General features: G+C 39.4%; 4 protein-coding genes and 1 long non-coding RNA gene across 9 annotated transcripts; 3 read left to right on the top strand and 2 right to left on the bottom strand.

Moving 5' to 3' along the window:
• The first annotated feature begins 238 nt into the window (after positions 1 to 238).
• On the top strand, positions 239 to 2682 carry rpl39 (ribosomal protein L39). The gene is made up of 3 exons (XM_026358020.1): positions 239 to 331; positions 682 to 785; positions 2468 to 2682. Exons 1-3 carry the CDS (start codon positions 329 to 331, stop codon positions 2514 to 2516), a joined length of 156 nt encoding a protein of 51 aa, XP_026213805.1. The 5' UTR covers positions 239 to 328; the 3' UTR covers positions 2517 to 2682.
• A 1-nt stretch (position 2683) lies between these two features.
• On the bottom strand, positions 2684 to 4852 carry sowahd (sosondowah ankyrin repeat domain family d). The gene is made up of 2 exons (XM_026358018.1): positions 4629 to 4852; positions 2684 to 4541 (listed from the first exon to the last, which is right to left on the bottom strand). Exon 2 carries the CDS (start codon positions 4442 to 4444, stop codon positions 3455 to 3457), a length of 990 nt encoding a protein of 329 aa, XP_026213803.1. The 5' UTR covers positions 4445 to 4541; positions 4629 to 4852; the 3' UTR covers positions 2684 to 3454.
• Positions 4067 to 9573, top strand: LOC113160658. Its single transcript, XR_003298708.1, has 4 exons — positions 4067 to 4177; positions 5930 to 6046; positions 8623 to 8793; positions 9135 to 9573. It is a non-coding gene; the product is annotated as an uncharacterized LOC113160658 (long non-coding RNA).
• On the bottom strand, positions 4866 to 8591 carry pttg1 (PTTG1 regulator of sister chromatid separation, securin). Its single transcript, XM_026358019.2, has 6 exons — positions 8026 to 8591; positions 6572 to 6664; positions 6346 to 6485; positions 6159 to 6240; positions 5906 to 6067; positions 4866 to 5126 (listed from the first exon to the last, which is right to left on the bottom strand). Exons 2-6 carry the CDS (start codon positions 6657 to 6659, stop codon positions 5044 to 5046), a joined length of 555 nt encoding a protein of 184 aa, XP_026213804.1. The 5' UTR covers positions 6660 to 6664; positions 8026 to 8591; the 3' UTR covers positions 4866 to 5043.
• A 609-nt stretch (positions 9574 to 10182) lies between the features above and the next one.
• sept6 (septin 6) lies at positions 10183 to 24863 on the top strand. Of its 5 annotated transcripts, XR_003298689.1 has the most exons (12): positions 10183 to 10212; positions 11948 to 12062; positions 13711 to 13906; positions 14946 to 15132; positions 16446 to 16607; positions 17191 to 17287; positions 18059 to 18227; positions 18381 to 18513; positions 18636 to 18826; positions 19810 to 19863; positions 20175 to 20222; positions 21759 to 22909. XR_003298689.1 is itself a non-coding variant. In XM_026357672.1 (11 exons), exons 1-10 carry the CDS (start codon positions 10183 to 10185, stop codon positions 20176 to 20178), a joined length of 1284 nt encoding a protein of 427 aa, XP_026213457.1. In that variant the 3' UTR covers positions 20179 to 20222; positions 21759 to 22909. The 5 variants fall into 5 exon arrangements, 3 of the variants coding, with proteins under 3 accessions (XP_026213457.1, XP_026213456.1, XP_026213455.1); XR_003298690.1 differs by lacking the exon at positions 20175 to 20222; XM_026357672.1 differs by lacking the exon at positions 19810 to 19863.
• Positions 24864 to 25214: the final 351 nt, after the last annotated feature.

A 25214-nucleotide genomic window follows, 5' to 3' on the forward strand; every position in this document is an offset into this window, starting at 1 on the left:
AGTTATACTGCATACAACTACAGCTACCACTAGCTGCTCTCTGTGCTCTGCTACACTCTGCCATTAGATATTCAATACAGTGAAGTTAATAGTAATAATAACTATGAGCATACTTCCACAAGAACTAGTTTATAAAATCCAAAAATATACATGTTGAATCTAAAATCTGACTGTTTGTTAAACTACAATGTCAACAAACGTCCAGCTGGTGTCGCTGTCTGTAAACTGCTGCGTATATTTGGTGAACGCTGATTGGATAAAAGCCTCCTAAGTCACTTCCTTCTCTCTCTTTGACCACCGCCATAGTGGGGAAAGGACTGTGGCCAAAATGGTAAATACAAAATCTTTAAACATCCATGTCGCCACTACCCGTAAAACTGCTTCAAGGGTTTTAGTGATTAATAAATATCTACATGGTCCTTCCGAAATCATTATGCTGTTTAAAAGGAAGGGATAAGTATATTAAACGGCTTATAAATGCTAACCGGTACCGTCTGTGCAGTGCTACACATGTTAGCTTTCAGCTGCTTCTTCTTCTTAGAGATGTAAACTCCTAGTTCAGCAACTCTTACCTGTCTAATTGTTTTAAGTCGACTAGTTTAACGACGCGGACGCATGTGTGTTTAAAAACGCAGGCTGTGTGGTGATACATTGTTAATGGTGCCCTCTCTCTCTTTCTAGTCGTCCCACAAGACTTTCAGGATCAAGCGCTTCCTCGCTAAGAAGCAGAAACAGAACAGGCCGATTCCTCAGTGGATCAGAATGAAGACTGGAAACAAGATCAGGTGAGTTATAATCGGAGTGAGAACATGTTTAATTGTTCTTCATGCAGGCTGAATGTACTTTGCACTGCAGTTACAGTACAGGTAATATTGTTCTGATGCATGTGAAACCTGACTGCAATATCTATCTGCACGATGGACATTTAGAAATGTAAAAATACTATGATTATTGGATCTGTAAACATGCAAATGTTGTTTTTTAAATTGAAATAGCTCAATGGAAGATGTTCTCTAGTTCACCCTCTACACCCATCCTTATTGTATTGATACTGGGAACTACCAGCCTGCATGTCCCCACCTTTCATTAGACATTACTGGGATGTGCTGCTTGAGTACTAAACAAAATTTGTATAATTTTATAATCTGTTTCCTGCTCGTGTTCATTCTGTAGCACATAAATATTCATTAAAGTATGACGTCTATTTCTGTAGACGTACACTTGCGGTTTTGCAGACGGATGCCTGTCTTTAAATTACATTTTGTACAAGTGCCTAAGTCACTTAGGCACTAAATCTATTCACACATCAACTGGCAGTTTTGGAGTCCACTTTGCTAATATCAGTGTAGTCTAATACGGCGGCCCTGCAAAAAGACTCACCTTCATGAATGTTGTATTTGACAAGGTGCGGTTAAATTATGTTATAGTTGCTATGACTATACTATAAGATAGTAAGAGCCATTTGATCCTTGTTTACTAAATAAACTGTATGAGTGTACATACAAAACCTGTTCTGATGTTTATTATAAAGTTGCCGGGTTATATCGGTTGGAAAGACTCAACAGAGCCTTAGTGGTTTTGGAATTTCACTGTGGTGCTTTGTGTTATCATTAAGTGCAGAGACATTTGCCTGTTTGACGAGTGCAGGAAAGAAGCAGGAATGTCATGTCATGTAAAGCAGGTCTGCAATTGCAGCACTTCATTGCAGTAGAGTGCTGTCATTAACCCTGCTGAGAGCATCTTCCTGCTACAGAGTTCTTACTCCTGTTCACTTTGTTGTGAGGAGGAAACTCTGTGGCTTAACACTGCAAATAGACTCTTACTCAGACAGCGGATTTACCCACCAAAGGGCTTTCATGAAGGATTTTCCTGTTATCATCTTGTTTCTGTAATCACCGTTTTAAGGAACTATTCACATAATTATTGCAGTGATTTAAAGCCAGTGGAAAGTGACAATTACAATTTACAGTTTTTCAAGAAGAGGTGCATGTCAAAAAACAGTTTATTTCACTAAAATAAGATCAATGTATCATCTGTATTTGCAGGAACTTTAGTGATTGTTTATTACACTGTGAACTGAAGCCTTGAACCTGCCCTGAATTTGATGGCTTCCTCATTTAAATATAAAGGCTGGCATTACTCAAGCTAAGGGTTTGGAGACTTAAAGGTTTACTGGACATTTATAAATAGCTTCTTTTGAGGAAGATAACTTGGCAGTTTTTGAGGAAATTGCACAATTTAGCTGTTGCATGAATGTTTGTGGCTGCGTGACTCACATTTAAGTTATATTTGCACTTGGATGGCAGTTTAGGACCTTAGCTGTGTTCCCACCAGAGTCACATGTGTAATTTTGTGAACACATTATTGCATTTCCTTTTAAATTGTGATAATCTGACCGTGTCATGCTGACTGAAATTGGCATGAATGCTCCCTGCTGACGTATTTCATTGCATTTCCTTAATTTCAGGTACAACTCCAAGAGGAGACACTGGAGGAGGACCAAGCTCGGCCTGTAAACATGAGGGTCCCTGGATCCCAGCATCCCTCCATCCCAACATCTGCCAGGACAACTCGCTGCAGCGCCTGACCATGTGGAGGGAGCCATGTTATCTGGAGCAGCAGTCATTTTGTACAGATACTCTGGTTATGCTCATGTTTGACAATAAAAGATCTTTCATCAAACTTGAAATGCAGCTGTTGAGTCTTTTTATTCCCTTTTGAGTGTAGCTGATCAGTCCATTTACAGGCAGTGTTTTTCTGAGGCAAACCAAACATCAGATGGGGAGTGTTAGTGCTGACACAGCTCTGCAGAAGCGCTAACTCTGAAGAGGCTTTTCAGTCTGTGACCACACTACAAACACTTCTGAATTACTGTTTCATGGAAGATTATTTCTAGTTTGGCCAGAGTGGGAGTCTTGGTTTTGTTGCTTTGGCCAAACACAACAGAGCTACTTGATGTGTGTTGGCAACTAATGAAATATTTACACAAGGTCAGCAAATACTAATGTCGCTGTAGAACTGAGTCTACGCAAACAAACATCTAGAGAATGTAGAAGTGTTTCAGTCAAGTGAAATGATGGAGGACTTACTGAAAACAGTATGAAGTGGTTCCCAAACGTTAAGAGGTGTTTTCCTTTTCTGATTATTTAAAGGATTATTAAACGTCAACTTAAAATATGTTATTGACAGTAAAGACTCTTTATTAATCACTAATGAAGTTATTTTTGTCAACTATGTAATCCAGACCTGTTGTTCTGCAATTACAAAAGATGTGAGTCCAATTCCAACATGATTATCTTAGAAAAACTCGTACACATGAAATGAACTGATCACCACCACAGTAAGTACTCAAGTTAGAAACGTGCATGACGTGGCACCAGGGGATTTCTGCAGTGTTAGTCCGGGAACCACCAACATACTAATGCACATATTTGAAGGCTTGTGTCACGACCACTCAGCTCCTGTGTCCGAGCAGAGAAAACGTGGGCAGCAGCTTTCGTAAGGACCCAAACCCCCAGCTGCTGCCGCTCCTCTTAGTCCTGTTGAAGAAGTTCACTTCTGTTCGTCCGTCGTCGACCTCGTCACATGAGGCCAAGTTCATTGCGCCAGCGCTGTTGTTGTTGACGTTTCTGTTTACATCGCTTTGCGCACATCCGCAGCTGTGCTCGTCGTCCCACGCCCCGAGCAGCTCCTTCATCTCCACCGGGGCGTCTCCCTTCAGATACTGCCAGGCTCTCTTCCCGTTGTAGTCCATGGCATCGACGTTGGCACCGAAAGCTCCGACCAGCAGCTTGATGACCATGTACTGACTGTGCATACTGGCGACGTGCAGCGGGGTCAGCCCCCCGCTGCCCCGCAGGTTCACGTTCACAGGGATCCCCGCACTTTCCGCGTACCGCAAAAGTTTGATCAGGCTCTCGTCCTGTCCCCTCTTGGCGAGCCAGTGCAGGACCGAGTACCCGCTGATGAAATCCCTCCTGGTGAGCAGATGCGGGTCCTCGGAGATGAACTCCAGGATGGTTTCATAGTTCCCCTCCACAGCACACAGCATCCACGCGTGCTCCATCGGATACAACACCCAGTCGGAGTCCTGCTCCGGAGACGCACCGACAGTCTGAGAGGACAGTACGCTGCTGAAGGCGCTGTGCGATGGGTTCCTTAGAAGCAGCTCTTTCAGGTACCTTTTACGCATAGCGGGTGTGAGCGACCCTCTCTCCTGAGTCTCTCTCTGCAGAGCTCCGGAGCCTTCGGTGAATTCTTGCTGCCTCTGCAGCCTCGACCTACGCTGGGTAGCGCTTGGCATGACCTGTATGCCATATCTCGACAGTCGCTCCACAACGGTGCCCTGTCTTGGTGCTCTGCCGCCGGGGGCGTCGGTTTCAGTGACGGCTGGTTCAGATCCAGCGTCGGCCGAGCTCCTCTCATTCGTGCTGCTCGGCTCCATCTGCGAGTTCAAGGCTACTTCCTTTTATTTAGACAACACCCTGAAGATATCAGCAACAAACTCAGCAGTCCCCTTTGCACTCAGCTGGATTCAGTCCCTGCATCACGAGAACGTGTTTTTTTTTAAGTGCGTAATATTATACATCAACATTTGATCACACCGCTGCTCCGCCAACCGGACTCACCTGTTCTGCGTCCAAACCACAGACACTCACGTAGAAAAATCTCCCACTCAAAGTGCCAGGGCATTTAAAAAAGTGCTGTTGACTTTAATATTCACCGAGTCACAGATTCAAGCAGAGATTTCTTTCCTTTACAAGAGGAACTGAGAAAGTTTAATTCTCTTTTCAGGCAAAACCCCACAGCGAGAATCCCTCACATGTGACCACTGATGGACTTCAGAAAAACCAGGAAGTAATATACTGAATACTTTCCTGATCCTTTCTCAGTCTGTCAATTATAAACTAGCGCTGAGCTACAGACTGGAGCAATGCCAATCCATTAGACAAATGAAAATGTAAAACTTTATTTCAGAGTAAAATATTATAAGAGTCATAACAAAAACAGCCAAAAAACAAAAAACCCCACAAGCATCAAAATTCAGTCAGTAACACATTCTGGAGGAAGCTCAATGGTCAGCTCATCAAGTGTCTGAAGAAAGGCATTAAGCTCGGAGCAATCACCTGGAAAGAAGAGACAGTAAAGTTAATGATACAGAAAGTTAATGATATACAGTAGACACCAAGTTAATGATAACCTGTGCCCCATACTTAAGTTACAATTACAGTGGCCAGACATTAGTCAATTAGAGACCGCTGGAGGTTGCTTTGTAAATATCAGGACAACATTTTAACCATTACCCCACAAGCTATCATGTTATCAGGCAAAACATTTGCTTTTTTAACCACAAATATGCTCCAAAATATACCTTAATGTGCAGATGCTGTAAAAAGCTTCCATTATCCAGACTCATTGAACAACTCATCTGTGCAGATAAACTTGTTTCTGGAGGTTTTTGGGTGAGACTCACCCTTATGATCAGAATTTTATAGAATATTTCTGCTTGACTGAAGTTTTACTTATTTGTTAAAATACCTCAAGCACTGTGCAGAGTGTCATCAACAAAGCAGAATGAATTCATTCTCTAAAGATTCATATTGTTGCTTTAAAAGTGTTTTTTGATGGTTAAAACGAAAGAATACGTGGAAATTAAAAAGCATTGTAATTTGGGTTAAACAACCGTTTACATTTGTACACTGCAGTCAATTGTTTTGTAGTTTTAAAATGATATGGTATTTCAAACCTCAGTGTGCTGACGTTAGGGTGAATAAACACTTATGTTTAATCTTTAATAGTGATCACTAGATAAAATACAATTACTGGAGGAATTTATCAAAACTGCTAAACACAGTAGACTGGTACTAAATGCATGTGTAAATGCTCCCTGCTGGGAACTTGATACCTGAACGTCTTGGCATTTTTACAGGTGACAGGTTGGGAAGCGGCACCAACATTTCCAGGTCCTCTTCACATGGATGTGGAGCTTGTGCAAAACAGGCCAGTCCAGGCAAAGCAAGTCCACTGAGAGGAACCAAATCTTCAGGTATGCTGTACTTCTCAAACTCTGTGGAAAAAACAATTATAAGATTGTTGCACTAAAAGGTCAAGTTTTTTAGCAGTGAGAATCATTATCTACTACTGAAGGCATCAGTTACCTAGTGGGTCATAAGGGATGAACTTCTCAATATCTGGATATTCCTCCACTTGGGACTGGGGCACATGCTTCACTTTAGTTTCCTGGGAAAACAATAGTTTTATTACATGTGTAGTTGATGGTACAGAGCAAATAAATGACTCTACAGTGCCACATTCCTTTTAGATTGTAACAAATGTCATTTCAACCTGTGGCTTTAGGAGTTTCTTCTCTTGTGCATGGACAGCAGGGGTGGAGACTTTTTTGTTGACAGCACCAAACGCCTTACGACCACTTGGCAGAGGAGTGGTTATGGTTTTGGCAGTCATAGGAGATTTCAGTAATTTCTCTGGTGGGGAAAAAACAGAGGTTACTGCACATTTCCACACAGGCCAATATAAGAACAAAGAGAATAAGCCATTTATATCTTCATACCTGGAGCAGACTGAAGCCGCTGCCGCATCTTCAGAGTAGGTGCATGGAGACAGGCATTCTCCCTCTCTGCAAAGATAATGTTGGCCATTGTATCTTAAAAACAAAAACACCACAAGATGTTAGCTATTGTAATACATGATAAAAACTGTCACTTTAGGAAATTTTTCATTTTTCACTTTTGTCTGACATTCTACAGGAAAAAAAAACAAAACAAAAACCAGCTGTTGCTAGTTGCAGCTCTACATTATTGTAGAGAGTTTATTCTTGACCTTGGAAATTGGAATTGGAAAATAACCCTCAATCCTCAACATCCACTAGCTTTCAACCACATTTATGGTATTTATCAACAGTCGATTCAGCAACAAACAACATCCACTGATAAAGACGGATGCAATTTAAAGCATGAGAAAAGCCACTATGCAGATGTTTGGTTAAGATGACATTGTGCCACATCATATGCACACGGTTGAGCTACAACATTTAAACCACTGATAGTTAAGAAAATACCACAGATTAATCTCATTACAGTGGCATCTGTCAATCCATCATTACCACCACCACCACCACAAGTGGTCCAAGGAAGCACATCCCAGATCCTGCAGAAGTAATTCTGCATCACAATTTTGCAAAAAAATAAACAGACAGCTATGATGCTTTTAGATTCACACTTGTGCATCACAGCTTGAAAAAACAGTGAGAACTGGCTGTTTTTCTGACCACTAGGTCAGGTTGCATCAGGTCAAATTATCGTATGCTGTCCCATTTAATGATTGATACAAACCATTAGATTTGCCTCTTATTACTATACTCTTCACTATGACCCTAATAAAACACAGTATTATTACAGTTCTGGCATCTTCAACTTAAAAGCTGAGATATTATAACTTTGTAAGATTAGAATAACTGGCAGAGCTGTTGTATTGGATCACATTGGGGACTACAGGTGTTTTTAATAAGGTGTCTATAGGTACAAGCTTGTCGTTTCCCTGTCTTTATCCTCTAGCTGGTTTTGGTTTAACATTTTAAGATCTCTTTTCTCTGTCTTTTATCGCTCCATGTTGTCTTTAACCGTTAGCGGTTTGTCCCGGCAACAGGTTACTAACGTTAATAATCACCTTTATGTTAGCTTAGCTGTTAGCTAATGTTAATGTCAGATTAGCTGAGTAGTCGGTTTAAGTTTAAAAAGCCAAATTTAGAAACAATATAGTGCTAGATCATGGCTAAAGAGTTAATATCAACTGACCTATGTTGGCGTTAACTAGCATCAACTAGCGTTAGGTCGCGTTAAACACAATCAAATAATGTGTCGAACAGAAGTAAACAAAGTCAACATCTGGACAAATAACAATGGTTATGTTAGGTTAGGTTATATGCTAGCTAACTGTCACCTTCGTGGGTTTATAAAACTTATAGTAATAAGGTGAGAGACAGCACAGTAACTGTAGGAACTTTACCTCTGAGCGCTCCTTGTTTTCGTATGAAGCTGCGATGACGACCGCGGCTCCGTTTTAAATTCACTGCCTTCGTCCTATTGGTCGCTGTAGCACAGAGGACTCAAATGGGCGTTTCTCAAAAAGATACAATAATTAAATAACTATCACTCAATAATTTAAAATATATTTAGATAAAATAGAAAGAAAGAAAAATAATATGACCTACGTTACCAGATGTTGAGTCATTGTGGTTTATCTATCGTTAAAGACTTTTCTAGTTTTTGTTTTAAAAAAAAACTTTATTAACAAAACGAACAAAACAATTTACAACTAGAATGGCACCAGACCTAATTTATTGAAAAGATAACACTAGTCTAGTCTTAGGAAAACTGAACCCCTGACTGCTGACTACTTAATGCACAAAAGGGTTTAAACTAACAATATTAAAGTATACAATGATTCAAGATTAAAGATTAAAAAAAAAAAATCCCAGAGGGAAATGGTTTTGCATTATTGCAGTTGCTCTTAGTTCAGACAGAAGGAAACTGAAACTAAACCAACACAAATACAAAATAACATCCATCCATCTTCTTCCGCTTATCCGGGGCCGGGTCACAGGGGCAGCAGCCTAAGCAGTCATGCCCAGTCTTCAATCTCCCTAGGAACCCCATCTAAAAAAGTCCCTCTAACATGTCCTGGGTCTACCCTGGGCTTCCTCCCGGTGGAATATGTCTGGAACACCCCCCCTGGGAGGAACACTGATGTCCATGTCAGCTGGCTACTTTTGATGTAAGTAACTAAAACTGAAAATATACACAGAATATTTAAAAATGAATGAAAATAGGTCAATAATAATAGTCCAGGGTGAAATGACAACAAATATATGACAAAAATAATTATTCTTATGACTGGTGGATTATTCCATACAGCTCAGTGGATTATCAAAGGATTAAATTTATCAATGTACACAACATTTCTGTCATATAGTTTATTTGGCCTTGTCTCAGGGAAGGATTGAGTTGCTCTCTGATGCTCAGGTTGTGATCTCACTGAGAAATATAAACATAGCAGGACTCTTTTTACACTGCATTCACAAATTTACAGTATATACTTTACATCTATATTCCTAGGAAGCAGTCAGCTGGTAAAATCCGAAGTCAGAGCCAAAAAGAGTGAAGCTGCTTTGACTTCCTGCAGGAAGATGGAGCCAACTTAAATGACTCAACACGGTGTGATACTGTGATCCAACTCAAATTTCAAAGCTACAGTGAGAACTCTACTGTTTCTTATATGTCTTGGGTTAGGCTGCTCGATTTTTGTTTTACACATTTGTTATATTTGCATTCAGAAGCATTTATAACTTATTGCTACACAAAGTTATACCTTAATTATTTTGTATCAGTTGCTTTTATCAGCTTTATATGAGTTGGTGTTTTAAATTATTATTTGTTGTTGTAATTGTTGCTATATTGTATTTTAATCTGTTAGTCTGTCTTAATAAAGCTGTCTTGCCTCCTGCTGGATGGTGAAGAGGTTGTGTCTGTTGGTTTTGTATAAAATGTTAGAGTGGTTCCTCCAAAAAAGAAAAACAAACAAACTTAAAAAAGTAAAATATACTATGCAGTATTTACCACATCAGAACATGTTGTTTATGAAATTACCTATTTTTTATTTGGATTTTGTCTCTTTTATAGTGACATATAAGAAGGAGAGGTCATCAATGTGGACCAAACACAGAGTATTTGTTTGTTTTTTATTATTAACACTATAATAACTACTATTAAACCCATTTCAATAAGATTGTAGTTGTATCTAAATCTTCTTCACACATTCAGAGTTTCAGTCCGCTGCTGGTATCACTGGACCAAACCATGAGCAAATCCTGTGGGGGGAGCTTAGGGCTTGTACTCACCTCCACATTATTATTTAAACACATGCGTGGTGATATTTTTTGACATCATTTATCAGTATTACCTAGTAGTATTAAATATTTGCTAAACGCCCTCCCGTATGGGTAGAGTAACTAAAATAGCCAACTCAATTTGAGCTACAACAGCCTGTTGAGCAGTGGTACATCCGTAGTAGGCCATTTTTCGGTGTAACCTCAACGGTTGTTTCGGAGTTCGTTTGCGAAGCGCAGGCAGCGGCACAGGTCTCATCCAGCTAGCAGCTACCGCCATGGCGTCAACTGAGATAGCAAGGCAAGCGGTGAGTATTCACTCTACACCTTATTATCGCCCTTATCATACATTCATTATGGAACTATCTAAACGTACGTTTTAGCGTTTCGCGGGAGGATGTAGTCTGGAGTCGTTGCTAGTTAATCATCACCCACTCTCCGTCCAAAATTCACAGCTAAACTAGCTTAAATCTGATCGTGCGTGTGGAATCGTTTCAAAAAAGCTTAAAGGGATGAACCGAGATTGCCCAGTTGTAGCTTTTATTTAAAATAAATCCACTCCCTTAACGTTATATGCGTTTTCTGTAAGCTAGCTAACGCCTGCAGATTTCCTGTGATTGTATTGTTAAAGCAACGTTAGCTCAAACGTAGCTGTTAATTCAAACGAAATCGTGCTTCGTGTGCTTGAACGTGTTATATAATGTGTGTTAGAGCCTCACGTTAAAACGATAACCCATTACAGAGCCGTCGGTAGGCCATTCATTCTGAACGCCCCCGTTTCAGCACAGCTACGGTGTTCATTTCCGTTATGTTGGTCCCGACAAGTCCCGTTAACTTCAGTCGGGCGTTGTCTGATATGCAAAGAAAATCTGGCTGAAACAGATTTTTAGCTATTTATAGGCATTTGGACGTGCAATTTGAAAAGCGTGTGAAAAGTTGGTCTGTTTTTTTGTTTGTTTTGGGGGGCAGAAAGGGAAGCCACTACACCCAGGGAGGGTGCTCAGAATAGCGAGGTTTTGCAGTTTGATATCCTTTTGCGGCTCATTGAATGAAACCCCGCAGTGTGTAACTTGGCTGAGTGTCCTGACAATCTGGGATGGTTTTAGGAATGTGGCACTTGCAACGAAAGAGGAAAAGACTGTTTGCCCTTTCACGTTACCCCCAGTTTTCCAAATAGTCCCTCAGCTGTTTAAACTGAGTTTCAACTATCCAAATAATCCACAACTGTTTAGTACCATCAGCTTGTCTGGCTGTTTTAAATTGACCCCCACATGGAATGTTTTTCTCGCAAAGCCTTCACCACACTGGAGAGCAACACTGTTATGTTAAGCCACATGATGGCCAGTTGGACGAGATTTAGCTGGTTTTGCTATATAATCTAAATTCTTTGCTTTCCTTCACCTCGTAACGCAGACATAGCCCCAGAAATGGGATTCGCAGAGATGGAGATGCTCACCACTAGCCAGACGCCCACACACGCACACAAACACACACGTAACAACAGTGCTTTTATACTTAATTCTCACTCGGATACACTGTGTAAAAACAGCATAATATTGGAATGAAAGGAAGCGCAATAGGCCTAAAGTGACACCACAGAAACACACAGAGTCAATTAGACCGACTCTTCAGCTCTTATTTGACTATTTTTGTCATTTCAAACCAATCAGCCTTTAAAAAAATGCTTATCAAAGCCCTTTGTTTTTACTGCTAAGCTAAAATGAACACGGATACCTTTCCATATATGTACATTGTGGTTTTGAACTGTCTCGACTGTAGAATAAAGTTACAGCACAGGAAACAGGAAGTGAGTGAAACTGCACCTGAAGTCAGTTTGAGCATGATTAAACAAGATGGAAATCATGTCTAGTGTAAGAGTTTTTATTTTTTTCCACAGAACAACAATTTTAGATGTAAATTAAATTATGGCATATGAGAGGAAATCCTGTGCAAGTTTATGAGTGTGGAAGAAAGTGCTTTAATAAGGCAAATTATAAACATTTCTGCATTCAAACTCTTGATGTTAATATCTTTTGTTTTTAGGGTGAAGGTGCTCGTGCTGTTCCTCTGTCAGGCCATGTTGGCTTTGACAGTATGCCTGACCAGCTGGTCAACAAGTCTGTTAACCATGGATTCTGCTTTAACATCCTCTGTGTTGGTGAGTGTGTCATGTGTGAAAGTGCTTTTTCTCTCTTTCCCCCTCAGGCTAAAAGACCACTTATTTGCTTCAGTGAAAGTCAGGCTTTTCCACAAGTTGTAAAGCAGTGTGCTCAGTATTTGAATTGCTTAGATTCCTTTGGGCCAGCGGTTAACATAATGAGTAAGATGCTCTTCACTCTCCAGATCTGATATTCAGAAATGTCAGCGGTCACATATTAAATTCCAATCTTTAATTTTAATATACCATCATTCATCAGCGTCACCACTAACAATCTTATGTATTAATTTAATTATCCTTTTATATAGAATACAATCCATTTGCAGTAGGTGTTAGAAAGATATTTTGCTGTACAATTGGTGAACTATTCAGGGAAATAATGTCTTTTCAGGTCCAACAAATGCCAGATTTGTTTACTCGCATACCTTCAGTTTGTAGGCAGTTTTAGCAAGGTACACCTAGCTAAGTCATACATACACATCATGTATGTATGTTTGTGTAAATGGGTGAATGAGAAGCAATATAAATCCCTTTGAATGCTAATAGGTTAGCTTTGTGCAGAACATTTACTAGTAGCTGGAGAGCAGTAGCAAATGTTGACAGTTTCTGTTTTGTATGCTACTGTAAGCATGGTTTTTAATTTCCTCTTTTTTAAATTTAAAGTCCTAATTAATATTTGCGTAGAAGGGGAAATTGGATAGGGGCAAACATTTTGTATATTTAAATAAATGTTATATCACGCTTTCTTTATATTGTTGATAAATAACCTGATTTCATGAACACACTACACAAAGATTAGCACTTTACAATATGTAAGCAAAGATGAGGAGACTAACACAATCTCTTGCTGCAAACTGTAAATGCTGCTGTGTGACTCACATGTACCACTCGCATGTGCAGAGTAGCACAGGCATTACTTGAGGCAAGAACATGTGATCTTTTATAATTTGGTTGTGGTCTAAACTGACAGTCTGACACTTGTGCAGGGTCTTTTTGTTATTTTTGTCTTTCAGAAGATTTGGTAGAGATGTGCAGATTAGTTCAAGCATTGCTTATTAGGAAAGTAGCCTGTATTGTCATGATCACTGTGGGCCTTGATCTTCTTAAAACAAGGTGCCAAATTGCATTCTGCATGACAAAATTCTCTATAGTAACTTGAACTTTTCTCAGGCACTGGCAGCAGGACCTTTTAATGCATCACTTAGTTTGTATGTTAAGGGAAAGATTGCAAATTTGGAACACAGAGAGATAGCCTACAAAAATGGGCTAACGTGCTTAGACTGTAGGTCAGGTTGTGAAGAATAAAAATAGCTTGTCTTACAGAGGGAGCTGTGTATCTGAGTCATCTGACAGCCTCCAACAGTAAAGGGATGTCAGAATACATCAGTAAATAAGCAATTACTTCTGCTGTGTTACTGTCTCCATTGATTTTAAAGTCATATATTCTTTTAAGCATTTAGACATATTTTTTATAGCCATTGTTTTTCATTAAATGTGTGTCTTATGAATGTATCAAAAGATGAGAAGATTATGATAAAATTTTTGTTATGTAGGATAAAATGACATGGACACCGTCTAATACAAAGGACACAACTTCATTGATTTACATGAGAGATCCCATTAACAGTTTTTTTTCTGTGTTGTCCAGGGGAGACGGGTCTGGGGAAGTCCACCCTCATGGACACGTTGTTCAACACCAAGTTTGAGGGTGAACCCACCCAGCACAACCAGCCGGGAGTCACGCTGAAGTCCAACACCTATGAACTCCAGGAGAGTAATGTGCGCCTCAAACTCACAGTTGTCAACACTGTGGGCTTTGGAGACCAGATAAATAAAGAGGACAGGTAAAAATGTCTGGACCAAACTGGTTTATTGTATACTTTGCCACTGTGAACAGTTTTTTAATGCTCATGTTTCAGTCAGTCCCGATACTGCAAATATGCCCTTAGGATGTGGAGTCAAGTCTCAACTTCATGTAGTTTCACAGTATCACCTTGAAAAACTGAAATCAAGTGTACAGATAGATGTATAGATGCTTTCTTTCCTGGCAGAGCACTCAGGCTTTTTGTGGTCTTAGATGTTAGGTGCTATACTAGTTTATACTAGAGTTTGAAAGTTTGCTTTAAACACAAGATATTGTTGCCAAGCTTGACGTCCACAATGCAATTGGTAACTCTGCACCTGGGGTATATTTAAAGGGGAAATGATGGTATGTGAGTCTCTCTGTAATGTAAAGGCTGCAGTTTAGTTGATTATACACCTTATACATTATGAAACTGTTAATCAGGAAATAACATGGAAGTACTGCGTTTTACACACTTTTGTCTGCATTTGTGCCTTTTCATGATTATTTTGGAAAGGGTTGATGACTTTGATGCTAGCTGTTTTTTCTGTGGAGTCCAACTTTTTCCTTATGTACATTTCATATAGCACTTTTCAGATAATGTTATAATCATTACTATATTACTGCTCATCATCCACAGCCAACGGAATTTGGAGAGCCATTACACTCAAACTAAGACTTCTCGAATGTGTGTAACTGAACCTCTCCCCAGATGAGACAGTCTGTCATCACAAAGACCAAAACTGATGAATACTATTCTGTTGTTATTAAATATTAATGGTGTTTACCAGAAGGTTGCTCTCAAATGGTCAACAAAGTGCAAATACCTAAGGTTAACTAGGAGATGTTTCATGATACCTTAGTTTATAGTAGTGATTATGTTTCAGCTCGTGTTGCACATTTTGCAAATAATACAGGTATTGATAAGCTGTAACTGCAAACCTTCACATGCATGCACAGATGCAAATGTCTGCATAAACACTATTCTTAACGGGTTAACAAATGTTCATTAATTGTATGTTTTTTTTATTTTCTGACAGCTACAAGTCCATTGTGGAGTTTATTGATGCCCAATTCGAAGCCTATTTACAGGAGGAACTGAAAATCAAGCGCACATTGCACAGTTACCATGATACCCGCATCCATGCATGCCTGTACTTCATCGCTCCCACAGGACACTCGCTCAAATCCTTGGACTTGGTGACTATGAAGAAACTCGATAGCAAGGTGAACTTAATTTTATCAAACTAATGTCATCATCCAGAAGCATTATTTATCTGTCAGAGTTTCCAGTGGAACTTGTTTTTGTTGATGTTGATGCTAGAGGAAGATTTATTCGCAGATCCACTTTCAGTTTTCAGTTCATATGCAGATCAATACCACTTAGTGTCTATTTATACAGTTTATTTACAGTTGAGCAGGATTTACAGAATTAATAGCCATGATAGCTGCAGTTATTTTGAGCATAAAGTGAAAAGGAAAGTTGTAAAGTATGTTACTGAAGCTATAGGATTACTGTAGCACTGATAATACTGATACACTGTAGGTAAATCCTAGACTGCATCATTGCCTGCAGCTTTTGATCCAACCACTCTAGTCATGGGTAATAAACCTTTTCCAGGCCATCTCCCTGTGAGCAAATTGGCTCCGGTCTTGTTAAAGCTTCGTTGTAGGTCAGCTGTAAAATGCACTCGGCTCAGTGACTGCTGTCTCGTTTTTTTTGTGCAGTCTTTTCCACGATAGCTCATTTACATGGACCTCCTGGCATCTGTACAAAGAGTTGACTCAGTGTTTGCCAGAGCAGCTGTGTCTTTCAGCTAGCGCTCACAACTGTGTGATCCAGAGCAGAGCTTAGTCTGTTAAGGCATTCACCTAGAGGGAGCGGTTAAAACGATACTCTGCTCAAGTGTCCCTAAGCAAGATTCTCACCAGACTGAGGGATACGCTAAATTTTTTTGTTCACATGACCCTCAGCTTCCTTAACTAGTAGTTAAAGGGGCCCACATTTACAGAATAAATTATTTGGGATTGTGTAGGCAACATGGCATAGAGAAAATAGTTGTGTGGGAGTGTGAGTGTCATTTTTCATCAGCCAGTTGTGTGTATGTGTATATAGAATGACCCTGCCTGTTTTTCCTCCTCCCTATCTCTGTAATTCATTTTTTCTGATTAGATAACATAGTTGGCCTAAATCTTGTTTCAACTATTTGAGTCTGACTCTTAACACCATAGTGGAGAGCTTTTAATTGTTATAGAGCGGGATCTAGAAGCCTCTTGTTCCGTTTGATGCATTTACTTTTTTTTTTCATACCTGATCTGCTACATAGGTTGTTGTTCTATCTAACGAGTATTATTTATTTCATGATGTGTTTAACATTTGGCTATTTTATTAAAGTACCCCAACTTTTGTAGTTGTGAATATAGAAATGGAGGTGAAGTAAAGTTGCCACTGGCAGCTTCCCACAGATTCTCTAAAGTTTTGTCCACAGCTTGTCATTATGTCAGCCTACATCATATCTCTTCTCCTTTTTCAACTGCAGGTTAATATTATCCCAATCATTGCCAAGTCAGATGCCATCTCCAAGAGTGAACTGGCCAAGTTCAAAATCAAAATCACCAGCGAGTTGGTCAGCAATGGAGTGCAGATCTACCAGTTCCCTACTGATGACGAGTCAGTTGCAGAGATCAACTCTACCATGAACGTAAGAGTCACAACCGGCTTTTATACATACTATGTCTATGGCGGCAGAAAGTTGGTTGGTAGAACAGTCATTTACAAACTTCAGGGTCAATGTACGATTCCTGTTTCCTCCTGATTATAGTAGTACTTACACAGTTACAACAGTTTCCCTAAAGGGATCACTAAGTATGTCATGATTATTTTATTATATAGCGGTACATTCATAACAATCATGAGGTTATGTTTTTAAGATTGAAATCCTGTTTTAAGCTAAAGTAAATGACCTGATGCACCAATTGTTTGTTACCACCATAACAACATGATTTTGAATAAGGAATGGCATCGTCTGTGACAGGAAATGATCCTATGCAGGGTGTATTCAGAGCAGCACAATCGGACACCTCACTCTGAAGGAAGCCTGCTGTGTGGGAAAGGGCCTGAGTCCACTGACAGATGAGCCAATGCTCACTTGGTCCTGATCTATTATAGTGCCTTATTTTCCTCTACAAAGGAGTATGTTTTTATATGTGCGTATCTAACGAATCCACAGTGCTCTCAGATATGTTTCTCAGTATATAGATGTTGACTTTCTTTCTGCTCAACAGAGCCATTTGCCGTTTGCTGTGGTGGGGAGCACAGAGGAAGTTAAGATTGGGAACAAGATGGTGAAGGCCCGGCAGTACCCCTGGGGGACGGTGCAGGGTAAGCCTCGGCCACATCCTGCACAGGAAATGAGCACATGCTCCTCTCATCAGAGCTGTAGCAGCTCTCACTCCCTGTCCCCATATTTCTCATCAGCTCCAACAGCTGCTGTAAACTAGTTGATAACCAGTTATGTAACCTCATTTAGCTGCAACACTTTCTCTGCTGTTACACTGTATGTTGAAGCTGTAGCAGCTCATAGACATGTAGCAGTTTGTGTCACTGACATTTGGATTACAAATAGGAGTTATAATACTTGCTTGTAGGAGTTACATTGATCTGCTCATAAGTTATTTGATACATTTTCAGCAGGTTTTACATCCATATCCAATGAGTTGTGTGGAAATTATAGCACTTCTTATACTTGACACCCACCCAGGCTAAATAAGAGTACATTTTTCACAATGTGCACTCAGTGTGAATATGAGCCCTCAAACATTCCTAAAGTTAAAAGTCACCACTTTAATATCACAGTCAATATTTTGTTAGTTGTTCAATGTGCTGTATTACAGCCATTACAATGCATTGCAGTCTGTAAGCATCACTGTCCTGACGCTCACGGACTGTAATATATAACGTTACTGGCTGCAGGCTATCTGATATTGGGTTCACCACAGACTGTGTGCACTAATGTTTACTCGGATAATGTCACACAGTCAGCAGGAGTGTGGTGGGTAGCTCAATTTAGTCCGATTGGAACTATGATATAATACATTAGATTAGAGTATAACATCTGATGTGCTGAGTAAAACATCCATGTGTCTCTCACAGTGGAAAATGAGAATCACTGTGACTTTGTCAAGCTGCGAGAAATGCTGATCAGAGTGAACATGGAAGATCTGAGAGAGCAGACTCACACGCGCCATTATGAGCTCTACCGCCGCTGCAAACTGGAGGAGATGGGTTTTAAGGACACAGACCCTGACAGCAAGCCCTTTAGGTATGAAAACTGAGATTTTGTGTTTCTTTGATTTCCATTTAACCCTTAATCCTTTAGCTAGCTTGCAGCAGTTTCAGTTTTTCTCTGTATCTGCTGTGTGGTTCAGTTTAATGTTTTCTTTAATTTTGTTGCCTTTCTTCATTCCTCTGTCAGTCTGCAAGAGACATATGAAGCTAAGAGGAATGAGTTTATGGGTGAGCTACAGAAGAAAGAAGAAGAAATGAGGCAAATGTTCGTCCAACGAGTTAAAGAGAAGGAGTCTGAACTTAAAGAAGCAGAAAAAGAGGTATGATTACTGCACATGGACCCTACCCTACCCTTTAACATCATGTTTACTGCTAAGTTTTAAGCTTCTACTCATGTCTTGATTAATACAAAATGACTTCTTCTTTTATCATGGCTACATAGCTGCATGAGAAGTTTGACCGTTTGAAGAAACTTCACCAGGACGAGAAAAAGAAACTGGAGGAGAAGAAAAAGTCCCTGGATGATGAGCTCAACACGTTCAAACAGAAAAAGACTGCTGCCGAGCTCTTGCAGAACCAAGCTCAGCAGGCAGGGGGCTCTACCACACTCAAGAGGGACAAAGAGAGGAAAAAGTAAGTATTGTTCTCTTTCCCCTGTGTCTTTGTCCTTGTACCACAGGTGCAGAAGATCACCAGCCAGGATACTATGAACCTGCGTGGAACAAGAAATTATTACACTGACATTTCAGGATCATTTGCCAAATTAGTTTCTGGAAACTGTCTTTTGTATAGATTTTGTTTCTTACCAGCAAATTGTGTAGCTGTGTTGTGAAAAACTGGGAACTCCTGGATCTTTCAGTCCACTATTTTGAAATGTGCTGCAGACAGAAGTACATTTAGTTCTGTCCCATTAATATAACTGATTGGTTTACCTCTGGTTAATGATCCTCTTGAGATTAGTTTAACACATGAAATGGATCAAAGCCCTGATTAAGTATAGATATGATCTCACTACCACTTTGCTCTTTATTTTTGAAAGGCAAATGAATGCTGCAATTTACCCCCTATAGAAGAGCAATGAACATAGCTTGCACTATGCAAAGAAAGACCAGAATTCATAATATGTCACCAATGTGGAAAAAGGAGAGGAGCAGAGAGGGGAAGAGACTTGTGAAAATGACAGTGTCCTCATCTAAATAGTTGAAAGATGGCCAACTGCTAACGGTGATTGATGAGTGAATTCCAGTTAGAAATCTTCACTCTGCTATTCAATCTTTCTGATGGCTCAAGCAAAACAGATAATGAATGTAAATATTATTGCACAAAAGCAGCTGATAAATGAAGTAAATTTTTTTCAGATCACATTTTTTTATGCAGTTGTTTCGATTGCGTCATAGAAACCATTGTGCAATATCCTCAGTGATAGTTTTAATGCATCTGTACACATTGATGTTGAGTTTCTTACATAGATTGTTTTTTTTCCAGTGTATGCAAATAGGTTTTATTTGTTTTAATGAAATCTTGAGTCTGTCTTTGTAGCCATATGTGTTCATCTATGGCTTCAGTGTTCTGTGGTCCTTTCATGTTGGTAATCAACTCCTGATTGTGTGTTGAAGCTGATGTGACTCCGTGCCTGTTAAAAAAAGGAAGACGACACTTGCACTGAGAAGGTTCTTGTTACTTTGTTTTCTATCCTGTTCATTTATTGTCTTCACAGCCACTTCTTCTCTGTATGAGATATGCCTGGAAAATATCTCTTCCAAGTGTTGCAGCTGTGCAACTTTACCTTTGTCTGTGGGTCACTGATTAAAACCGACTGTATGGGTCTTGCATTTATTTATCTTTATTTAACCTTCAGGCCAAAGTCAGTGTTTTCTTCAGTCCCCAGGAGACACAGTTATTGATTAATGCTCGTTGTGTTGATGTGAATCTGTCTTGTGAGTGCATGTGTCACCTATGTTGCATCCATAATGTTTTCCAGTTAACTCCTCCCCACCCTTGATGCATGCTGCATGAGGCACCTTTTCTGGTAAGACTCCTTCTTGGGTTTCACCACCATCAGTTAAAAAACAAAAGATATAAAGGATGCGTTAGACACAAATGTTATGGCTGCATACAAATCTTAATGTACACATTACAAAAGATAAAAACAATATTTAACGATGTGAGCTAGACACAGTGCTGCTTTCAGCACAAGCTTCATTGTACTGAAAAACATTTAAACAAGTGAATGGATGCTCTTTATCTTAGAAATGCAACGGTTTTTGCTTCAAAGAGAAAATTTTTAGTGATTTTAGAAGAATTTTTAGAAGTATTTTTTAGTGTAAAACATTTCACTCCAGATTCTCAGATTATTTTAATATTTGGGGTTTTGACTGCTTGGGTAACAAGGCAGTTGAGTCTTAATTTGGTTTCTATTATATTGTGTGGCAATATGGTGAATTCAAATTTCTGATATTTATAGATTTGTATTGATTAATAGAGAAAATAATCTGCAGATAATTGTACATAATTAGAAATTACACTAAATGGTGTGATCCAACAACATAAAGTTGGTTGTTAACTCCTAAGCTTTCTGCTGTTGAGCTGAGCGGACCAGTTGTAAGGAAATGCCCTCTTACTCGCGGTTAACACTCCAGACTATTACCTTCTGTGCTCACACCTGGCCTCACACGGACAATAGACAGACTGTACTACCTCACTTGCAGGATTAAGTCTGGGTAGTCTCTGAACTGAATAACTCAGATAGTTGCGTTTTCATAGCCCACAAGTTCAGGGTGTCAGTGCATGTACGAAAGCAGCTATAGTCACATTTACAATAGAAATGGGTATGTTATTGCAGGCCTGTAGCACTGAGCTGACCGCGTTTACCATCCCTGTGGCAGTTCCTAAATCAACCAGTTTATTAGATCCCCACACACCCCTTTGATATACTGCCCCATCTGCCTCGCTAAATCCACAACAGTCTCCTTTTTGTGGTTCTCTCAAGTCCTTCCCCACCCAGCCCTGTGCTTGCACAAAGAGCCATTCAAGGCTGAACTGAGACTAACGGGTCACAACAGAGCAGCAAACGGCCTCAGGGTCCATCTCTGTTTAGAGATGACATGTTTTGTTGATCTCGCAGCCATATGACAACCCCCATCCCCACCCATCCCTCTCGAGTGGATACAAAAGTCAAATCTACAGAGGGGGATGTTGTTGAGAATGAAGACATCTGCCCTGCAATCTGGAAACTCCTCAAGCAGCTAAGTCTGTTAAAACAGATGAGAACAAGCTGCTGTTTTATGATATTGAGACAGTCGGACATTGTTTAAAGCTCGGGTTTAGGCACAACCTGTAAAAACAAATAAAACATGTATTGTTCTGATTCCAACGAGCAGACAACTGTACCTGCACCCTCACCTTTGCACACATGAACCTTTTTGAGTTGCCTCGAAAGCATGACTTCCTCTGAATACTATCTGGTCACTAATGTCCTGTGATGTTACCAATGTGAAACTGTGTGTGTCGTAATGATGTTTTTAACTAAAAGACAGCAATAACAGCCCTTCTCTCTCATTTCCAGCTTAGGATCCCTGTAGAAAAAGTGCTCCCTTGTGGCCATCCTGCTGTGAATGAGTTTCCACCCCATCATCCTTTAGAGTACCCCTTCCCCACCCTCACCCAATCCCCGTAATCCAACCCTCCACATGCCCTCCCTGCTCTGCGGAAGATGCTGGGCATTGCTATCAGTTTGACATCACTTTTTTTTTTTTTTTTTTGCTGAGTGATGCTGCTGTGTTACATGGCTTATACAAGCAGTTATTCAGCTTGTGTTTTTATACCAATTTACAAATAATGCATTCCATATTTAGTTTTTTATTCAGTGATTCTTTGCATGATGAAGTGAGCTTTTTTAAAAATTAACATACATGACTACTGTTGTGATGGGCAGAAATGTATTGAGGCTAAAGGGAAATATGCATCAAACAGTGGGACCTGAGTGTTTGTGCGTAGAATACAATCTGCACATACCACAGAAGAGAAAACTAAGACATTTGAGATGAGATTGATCCATCTTGAGGTTAAGGGGTGATGCTCACACTCAATATAACAGCAGCTAGTTGGGGAAAAAAAAACCAAACATACTTCTAAGTTTTCAACAGCTGTGTACTATGGTACATACAAGCAAACTTTGTACCATGCAGACAAAAAACGTGAATTGGAAAGTGAATTCATTTTCTATTTGTTTTTGTCCCTGTGCTGATGCTGTTTCACTTCAGTCTGATGCATGAGTAGACATGAGCCTAACCTCTTTGCCACTTCTGTCATACCTCATTCATTGTCATTTGTATGCATAGTTGTATTAGCTTTCACATTTGCACTTTTTTCCCTATTACACACAAATGTGATGTTTTTAAAGTTTATATTAATGTTATCAGTGCAATTGTAACTTTCTTTTTATTTTACTGATTGTGAAGGCACATTTAAGTCATTCATCATGATGTCCATTGTCCTGCAGGGACCAAGTGTTGTTTGTATTATGAGTAAAAAAGAAAAAAAAATCTCAAAATATAATAAAGGCCAATTTTTCACCAAATATTTCAACTCTGGCCACAGTCATTGTGTATGATAGATATTCTTGTTATAAGGAGATCAGTTGAACGTTTACTGAATCTCATTAGGGGATTTTTTTTATATGGTTGTTTGAAAATGTGATAAATTACTGTGAATGAATTTTGAAGGCATTGGTTTTGTTTGCATGACACTTCCCCTCTTTGGAAATATGTGTTGGTTTCAGGTCTTAACAATTTAAAATCTTCAGCTGTAGAAGCAGAAGGGTACTTCCTCAGTTACTTCAAGGTTGCATTTTTAGTTTGTTTCTGGGTTGAACGTGTCGGAGCCCATAAAACACTCAAAATACAATCGGAACCAGAGCCATTCCCCCTCTTAACCATCAGCTCACTCGTCTATGTGGTGTCACTTTCCTTTGCAGCAATCCCTGGCTCTGCACTGAGTAGGCCCTCAAGCTTTTCTGAGGGACCGGCCTATGTGGGTACTGAGTTACCTCAGTTGTGACCAGAGGCCATGTGGACCCCATCCTTCAGGGTTTCTTAATCATTACCTGCTCTGCTATAATATGGGTTAAAGCATATTTGTGTGTCACTGCTGCTCTAACATCACCTTAAGCTGTTTTAATTCTTGCTTTATTGCCTCAGCTTATGCTCATGTGAATCTTTTTTTTATTTTATTTTTTTTGCTGTGACTAACACATTTTCCACTTCTTTTGTGATGTAGAGTACATAGATACCCACACACACCTATTAGTTTATTATGGTTTGGAAAGCACATTTACATTTTGGCTGACTGAAATGAACCACAGTCGGTAACACAGGATTGTCCGTGGGTACAGTTAGTCACACTTATTGTGTTGTTTGAATGACTGGATAATCACAGGGATTTTACCACCTGCATTTTGCAATAGTGATATTGAAACTAAAAAATCTCTCTTCTCCCTGTCAGCAGATGAGCTTTTAAATCTGTTTTTTGTAAGTGTTTCTGCTTTGCCAACTCTGCTAACTGCTGGCTTTCTTTCTCTTTGTCTCTTTAGCTTCTTTTAATCTGTCTTGACCACCTGAAGAGGGGATTGCAGCTTCAACAAGAACTAAGCAACCTTTACCTCTACCTGTTTTTCTTGCTCGATCAACCTTTTTTATTCTACCCTTTGCATCTTGTTTTGTTGAATATGGCCTTATGTGGACTCGCATGGTATTTCTGACGACCTAATGAAGCTCTAGACCCAGGCAGGATATGAACCAGGCTCATGTTTAAATCTGCTAATATGTCTTAATGTATATAGTCATCAGTGGGAGTTCATACATTTACAGGACTTATAGTGAAACCATTTGATCTTTACTTGAAATAAAATAGCAGTAACCTGCACTATGCACTCATGTCATCAACAGGTTGTTAATACAAACTAGAAATCAGAATCAAACGCTGCTGAAGCATTAAGGCTTGCTTACTATACTGTGTTTTGAAGTATAGGGTGTTTGGGGATTGGGGGTTGTTTTGTTTTGTTAATTCTTCCTGCCTGCAGGTTTTCTGAACATCAAAATTAAATGGGAATATTGAATTAAAATCACAATCATGCAAAAGCCAAAGCAATATTTATACCCATGTTTACATGTCACTGTTGAATACCATGGAGGTCACATGGCATGGCCTTTTATTACACATTGTGCTTTAAGATTCACCTTGCTCTTCTATATTTTGCATGCATCTTTTTCTTTTATTACTGCTGTGATCTTTGACCTGCTTGTTTTTATCCCCTAATAACTGAGTTTTGCTGTTTAACTTCATTGCTGTTATCTGCAAAATGGTGCATATTATTAATGTATATTTGCTCTGTCCCATGATTTCAACTCCCATTTTGCCAAATATTAGTATAAATGGAGTTGAACTGAATCCCAGATAGGAGTATTAAAATACTCATTCATTTATATAATTTATAAGGATATATTTTGTGTATTGAAGTGGAGACTTATTGTTTATTACCTATGATCTTTGGACGTGACTCTGAGTGTGAAGTGACATTTTGGTGTCAGAAAATGCCATACATTTTTCTAGTATCAGTCGAAAACTCTCCCACACTACAAATGATTCAGTATCTTACTTTAGTTTGATTCCATTGATGTACATTTTCAATAAAAATGAAAAAATACAAAAAGATTAGAAGTTTTTGTATTTTATTTGCAGTGTCTTAAGCTCATGTTTACCCTATATTGTTCATAATGATGCTTCTTTCAAGGTGCAGCAACACTTGCCGTTGTGTCTAATTCAAGCTGCTTTATTTATGTTATCTTAGAATTAAAACCATATTTAATCAGAAAAGATTTTCCCACATTTCAGGGGTAAACGTTGCACTTTTAAACTCTTTACTTTGATTTTGCAGCTATATTTACTTTGCAAATGATTAGATTAGATTTATTGACTTCTTCAGATGGATGGATTACTGAACAGGCGTACCGGTGTCAGGCAA

This window comes from Anabas testudineus, chromosome 10 (assembly GCF_900324465.2).
Source record: "Anabas testudineus chromosome 10, fAnaTes1.2, whole genome shotgun sequence".
NCBI classification, from domain to species: Eukaryota; Metazoa; Chordata; class Actinopteri; order Anabantiformes; family Anabantidae; genus Anabas; species Anabas testudineus.

Excerpts from the sequence above, each read along its gene's own strand:
- rpl39 (XM_026358020.1), top strand. Across the intron at positions 786-2,467 it reads AAGACTGGAAACAAGATCAG|GTACAACTCCAAGAGGAGAC; the intron begins GTGAGTTATAAT and ends CCTTAATTTCAG.
- sept6 (XM_026357670.1), top strand. The coding sequence starts at position 10,183 with ATGGCGTCAACTGAGATAGCAAGGCAAGCG. Across the intron at positions 17,288-18,058 it reads CCCCTGGGGGACGGTGCAGG|TGGAAAATGAGAATCACTGT; the intron begins GTAAGCCTCGGC and ends TGTCTCTCACAG. Across the intron at positions 18,228-18,380 it reads CCTGACAGCAAGCCCTTTAG|TCTGCAAGAGACATATGAAG; the intron begins GTATGAAAACTG and ends TTCCTCTGTCAG.
- sowahd (XM_026358018.1), bottom strand. The coding sequence starts at position 4,444 with ATGGAGCCGAGCAGCACGAATGAGAGGAGCTCGGCCGACGCTGGATCT.
- pttg1 (XM_026358019.2), bottom strand. The coding sequence starts at position 6,659 with ATGGCCAACATTATCTTTGCAGAGAGGGAGAATGCCTGTCTCCATGCA. Across the intron at positions 6,068-6,158 it reads CATCCCTTATGACCCACTAG|AGTTTGAGAAGTACAGCATA; the intron begins GTAACTGATGCC and ends TTTTTTCCACAG. Across the intron at positions 5,127-5,905 it reads AAAAATGCCAAGACGTTCAG|GTGATTGCTCCGAGCTTAAT; the intron begins GTATCAAGTTCC and ends TCTTCTTTCCAG.